This window comes from Salvelinus fontinalis, unplaced genomic scaffold, assembly GCF_029448725.1.
Source record: "Salvelinus fontinalis isolate EN_2023a unplaced genomic scaffold, ASM2944872v1 scaffold_2310, whole genome shotgun sequence".
Classification (NCBI taxonomy): Eukaryota; Metazoa; Chordata; class Actinopteri; order Salmoniformes; family Salmonidae; genus Salvelinus; species Salvelinus fontinalis.
The window spans coordinates 1,201-7,272 of NW_026602519.1; the positions used below are offsets into that span (position 1 = coordinate 1,201).

Genomic DNA, 6,072 nt, shown 5'->3' on the forward strand with positions numbered 1-6,072 from the left:
CAACTACGTTCGGGATGAACTGAAAAGCGTGCCCAACTTTTCACATCGTTGCAAAAATAAATGTCCCAAAATCGCACTAAACGGATATAAATTGCTATAAAACGCTTTAAATTAACTACTTTGTGATGTTTGTAACTCCTATAACGAGTGAAAAGATGACCGGAGAAATATAACAGGCTAAACTAACGCTTGGAACAGGAGAGGGTCGGTGTCTTCCACGCGCGTTACGCAGCAAGAAAAGACTTGCTAGCTAAAGGTTTTTTTCATTTGTAGGGCCTGTGAACGAGCAATCGAGCCCGTTGGAATCGTCATCACGTAAAGGCATCCAGGGGAAGACGTAAGAAGTGTCCGTATAGTCATAGCAACGACAGAGCCCTTTTAAATGACTTCAGAAAAGTGGCCAACGTTTCTCAAATCTGACTCCATGTCAGGGAAATTGCTGTAGAATGGGCTCTGTTCCACTTAGAGACAAAATTTCAACTCCTATAGAAACTATAGACTGTTTTCTATCCAATAATAATAATAATATGCATATTGTACGATCAAGGATTTTGTGGGAAGCCGTTTAAAAAATTAGCCACATTAGCATAAATAGTCTAAACAGCGCCCCCATCCCCAACAGGTTAAGAGAAGAAATAGTCTAGCTGAATTTACACAGTAACATTTGGTTCATGATCCAACCACTTAACTATCAATGTTTGTAGGGTCTACACATTGTATAAAAATGTCTCACGCATCCAGGTCTGCTTTGTGACCAGATTAGCTGGTGATTAATTACAAATTAGGACCATTAAGGCTGCTGATGTCATAAGTACTACCTGTCAATGATTTGAGACGCAGGTTCAATTGATTTAAAAATAGTTTGACCATCCAGATCACACCACCTGAGGTGGTCAGGAAAGTCTGATCACAATGAGTATTAAACTTGTCTACAACTGCCTAAAGGTGGGCACAGATGACAGACATCAAGACTTAGGCCCGTTAGCCCCAGGTAAAAATGAGACCGGTGAACACTGTGTAAGAGAGAATACCGGACACATGGTAAGTAATATTGATGTGACATTTAGTAATATACAAGAGTCAACCAGTATCGTCTTCGAGCCACGTCATTTAATTCAGACCAACAACCACAGTTCAGAAATTGTTTAAGAAATGTTTCAGCACAAAATGCAGAGGTTTACAATGGTCACTGAAGTTGATTTGGCGGTTGGAGGAAAACAGCACGACCCGATGAAAATGTCCCCAGAAGCCTTGTACATCTTCAGGTTCCCCAGGAAGATATCCTGCAAGACAAACCATCAGTACCAGCATTCTAGTTCCCAGTCATGTGTGCATGAACATATTCAACACTCACATTCAGTAACAGGTGTAAGCCACATCCAAGTACTTATAGGTTCCGACACAGGGGTCACCGAACACGGAGTTGGATACCTTGACGATACACTGGCGCTCTCCGTCACACCTGTGTGAAACAGGTAGAGGTTAACATCACAGCCAATGAGTGCCTACAGGTATATGCACACTAAAGGTTTAAGTACCTTTCCGCCATTGTGCTTGTGGTGGATGTGCTGAGGCAGTTGGTGTTTTTGAGTTGTTTATGTGGGCGCCCAATGGAACACACATCGTGTTGACGACGACCATAGTTGGCACGCTGAATATGGATCTCGCCCCGATCTGAGGAAGAGAACGAAGAAAAGGATTACCAAATCTGGTTGTATGTGTGGGCTAGTGACTAACATACGTCTCCACATGAATACACTGTACGGTAGTGTTGACCAGCTTACCACATAGTAGTTGAGAATCAGAGCCTTCACATATGATACTGCTTACTGCAAGGACAACACAGGAGTTACACAACACTGGCCAGACATACATTAGCCCGGTGAAGTGTTAGTGACGGGCACTAATAAGGTACGTTGATTTCAGGAGCATTTTAAGCATGAACTAAACTATATAAAGTTAACATGTTACACAATAAATCTATGTTTTGTTTGAAAAATGTGCATATTTGAGGTATAAATCAGTTTTACATTGCAGCTACCGTCAAAAATTGCACCAAAGCAGCCAGAGTAATTATAGAGACCAACGTGGAATACCTAAATACTCATAAAACATTTCTGAAAAATGCATCGTGTACAGCAAATGAAAGACAAGCATCTTGTGAATCCAGCCAATATTTCCGATTTTTTAAGTGTTTTACAGCGAAAACACAATATAGCATTATATTAGCTTAATAGAATAGCCTACACAAAACCGCAAACATTAATCAAGGCACGTTAGAGATAGCAATAGGCACGTTAGCGTTAGCGAATAAACCAGCAAAAGATATTAATTTTCACTAACCTTCATAAACCTTCCTCAGATGACAGTCCTATAACATCAGGTTATACATACACTTATGTTTTGTTCGAAAATGTGCATATTTAGAGCTGAAATCAGTGGTTATCCATTATGCTAACGTAGCGTCCTTTTCCCAGAATGTGCGGATATTTCTATTAGACTCATCTATTCTGACCAAATAGCTATTCATAAACATTACAAAAAAATACATTTTGTATAGGAAATGATAGATCCATTAGTTCTTAATGCAATCGCAGTGTTAGAATTCTAAAAATAACTTCATTACCACATAAGGCTTATCTTATGTTGACCGAGTGCCCAAAACCTGGGCGCAAAACTACTAGTACACAGTTCGACAGATATATGAAATAGCATCATAAAATGCTTCCTACTTTTGGTGATCTTCCATCAGAATGTTGGACAAGGAGTCCTTTGTCCAGAACAGTCGTTGTTTGGATTTAGAACGTCGTTTTTACCTCTTGAATTAGCAAGCACACTGGCCAAGTGGCCCGAAGCTCTCCTTTCTGAACAAAGGCACACAACGCAATACGCCTAAAGTCCCGAATAAATTTCAAGATTCTAATTAAACTATATTGAAAACATACTTTACGATATGGTCACATGTATCAAATAAAATCAAAGCCGGAGATAGTAGTCGCCTATAACGACAGCTTTTCAAAAGGCAATCCCACTGTCCTCCTCGCGCCTTCCTGAAAACCAGAAATCGGTGACAAGTCATTCCAAGAGGATGTATTCAATCTCAGACCAAGATAAACACTCAATTTCTTCTCTCACTGCGTCTTGACATCCAGGGGAAGGTGTATGACGTGCATGTATACTAATAGATATCATGTCCATTTATAGGCAGGACCCAGAAGAGAGCATCGATTTCAGATTTTCCACTTCCTGGTCAGGAAGTTTGTGCCAAATGAGTTCTGTTTCACTCACAGATATTATTCAAACGGTTTTAGAAACTAGTGTATTCTATCCAATAGTCATAATATGCATATTGTACGAGCAAGAATTGAGTACGAGGCCATTTAAATTGGGCACGTTTTTCCCCCAAAGTGACAACATCGCCCCATGTCCTCATCAGGTTAATTGACAAGTTATTTCAGTATTGTCCTCAAGCAGCCGGTCAGGAATGGCTGAAAATGCATAACATTGATCTAAAATTGACCCTAGAAATACTGTTGGATATCTGGAGACCAGGTCAGTGAAATAGTAACATACTAACGCTTAGTAAAATATTAACTCAGTCTGTAGATTCAATTAGAAATAAATTGTATTGTTGAAGGATATGCTGCGTAGAAAGCCAAAAAGGGTTGCCAATAGAGTCAAGTGGGAGTTGAGTTGCTGGGCGAAGGATAGAATGAAAGACAAAAATTCCATATTAAAGGTAAATACATTATTGACACCGAGGGACTATATTGTTACAGTTAAACTGATGCCATGCATGTGTTTGAACAAAGGCATACATTCAATGGCACCAAGATGGACATGGTGTCGTACATGCCCTCAAACATTGTTGACCTTGCTGTTATATTGTCCTGGATGTTTTTCATGGTTGTTTCTCTTGTTCGTTGGTGGTGCATAGGGTAGGGAATGTTATTCTACATATTCTCTGGCTGGAATCAGATGGTTGAGGGGCTGCTCTTGGAACTGTGGTTCGGGGGGGGGGGGGGGGGGGGGCACATTTGACAGTGTTGGAGATCTCTCGATGTGCCTTTGAGCAGGGTGTTGCACCTGTGTGTCTCTCTGGATCAGAGGATGTTCGATGACTAATTTGATGTAGTTGGGTAGCTTCCCTGCAAGTATGTTTAAGAGCAGAAATAGCCTCTAGCTTAATTTACACTTCGACCTGATCCCATCACGTTTGTAGGTTCCACACATTGTATAATAATGTCTAACCCATCCAGGTCTGCTTTGTGACCAGATTAGCTGGTGACGCATACAAATTTGGACCATGAGGCCTGCTGACATAAGTCAACGGTACTACCTGTCAGTAATTTGAGAGGCAGGTACAATTGATTTATAAATAGTTTGACCATCCAGATCACGCCGCCTGAGGTGGTCAGGAAAGTCTGATCACAATGAGTATTTCCCTTGTCTACAACTGCCTAAAGGTGGGCACAGAATACAAACATCAAGACAAAGGCACGTTAACAGCAGGTACCAACGAGTCAGCTGAAAGGAGAATAATGGACACATGGTCAGTAACAATTGTGACATTTAGAAACATACAAGAGGCAACAAGTCTTTTCTTCAGCCGCTTCATTTAATTCACACAAACAACCACAGTTCAGAAATTGTTTAAGAAATGTTTACACAAAATACACAGGTTTACAAGGTCATTGAAGTTAATTTGGCAGAAAACAGCACAACCTGATGAAGATATCCCAGAAGCCTTGTACATCTTCAGGTTCCCCAGGAAGATATCCTGCAAGACAAACCATCAGTACCAGCATTCTAGTTCCCAGTCATGTGTGCATGAACATATTAAACACTCACATTCAGTAACAGGTGTAAGCCACATCCAAGTACTTATAGGTTCCGACACAGGGGTCACCGAACACGGAGTTGGATACCTTGACGATACACTGGCGCTCTCCGTCACACCTGTGTGAAACAGGTAGAGGCTAGCATCACAGCCAATGAGTGCCTACAGGTATATGCACACTAAAGGTTTAAGTACCTTTCTGCCACAGTGCTTGTGGTGGATGGGCTGAGGCAGTTGGTGTTTTTGAGTTGTTTATGTGGGCGCCCAATGGAACACACATCGTGTTGACGACGACCATAGTTGGCACGCTGAATATGGATCTCACCCCGATCTGAGGAAGAGAACGAAGAAAAGGATTACCAAATCTGGTTGTATGTGTGGGCTAGTGACTAACATACGTCTCCACATGAATACACTGTACGGTAGTGTTGACCAGCTTACCACATAGTAGTTGAGAATCAGAGCCTTCACATATGATGCTGCTTACTGCAAGGACAACAGGAGTTAGACCACAAATTAAGACACATTAGCCAGGTGAAGTGTTAGTGATGGGCACTAATAGGGAATGTTGATTTCAGGTGCATTTTAAACGTGTTGGCATGAACTAAAGTTATGCGCGTCATCTTCCACCATTACCTTGTAGTTTCACTTACTTATGAACAGTTGGTAAGCTGGTGAAACAGGTCAACCCGCTACACCAAATCTGTATTTCTATGCAGTTTGTGCTGTGCCATCTGTCAGATTAGCTATAGACCCTATCAATCTGTGGGAGTTGCGCTAGCTAGTTACCGTTCACTGAAACATTCAGTGGTAAACCAGATTTAGTGTGCACAACCATCAAATTAGCTTGAGACACTTCCCTTCCATGTTCTTGCTAGCTAATTGAGCGAGATATGTACATATAACAAGGAACAGCAGCAGCAGCATATGAGACAAGTCAAAAAGGTTACTGCAAAAAGGGTCAATGCAGATGGTCAGGGTAGTCATTCAGCAGTTTTATGGCTTGGAGGAAGTAGAAGCCATTCAGGGTCCTGTTGGTTCTGGACTTGGTGCACCCATACCATCTGTTATGGAGTATCAGAGGCCAGTATGACTTGAGTGGCTTGAGTCAATGAATATGTAGGGCCTTCAGACACACGTGGTGTCGAGATCCTGAGGGCTGGGAGTGCGGCCTCAGTGATGTACTGGGCCGTACGCAATACCCTCTGTAGCACCTTCCTGTCAGACGCCAT

The 6,072-nt window shown here is 41.7% G+C and overlaps 1 protein-coding gene across 1 annotated transcript; it reads right to left on the bottom strand.

Annotated features, from left to right (window-relative positions):
• Positions 1-4,597: 4,597 nt before the first annotated feature.
• Positions 4,598-6,072, bottom strand: LOC129850772 (L-rhamnose-binding lectin CSL3-like). Its single transcript, XM_055917015.1, has 5 exons — positions 6,036-6,072; positions 5,282-5,326; positions 5,036-5,171; positions 4,852-4,959; positions 4,598-4,780 (listed from the first exon to the last, which is right to left on the bottom strand). Exons 1-4 carry the CDS (start codon positions 6,070-6,072, stop codon positions 4,854-4,856), a joined length of 324 nt encoding a protein of 107 aa, XP_055772990.1. The 3' UTR covers positions 4,598-4,780; positions 4,852-4,853.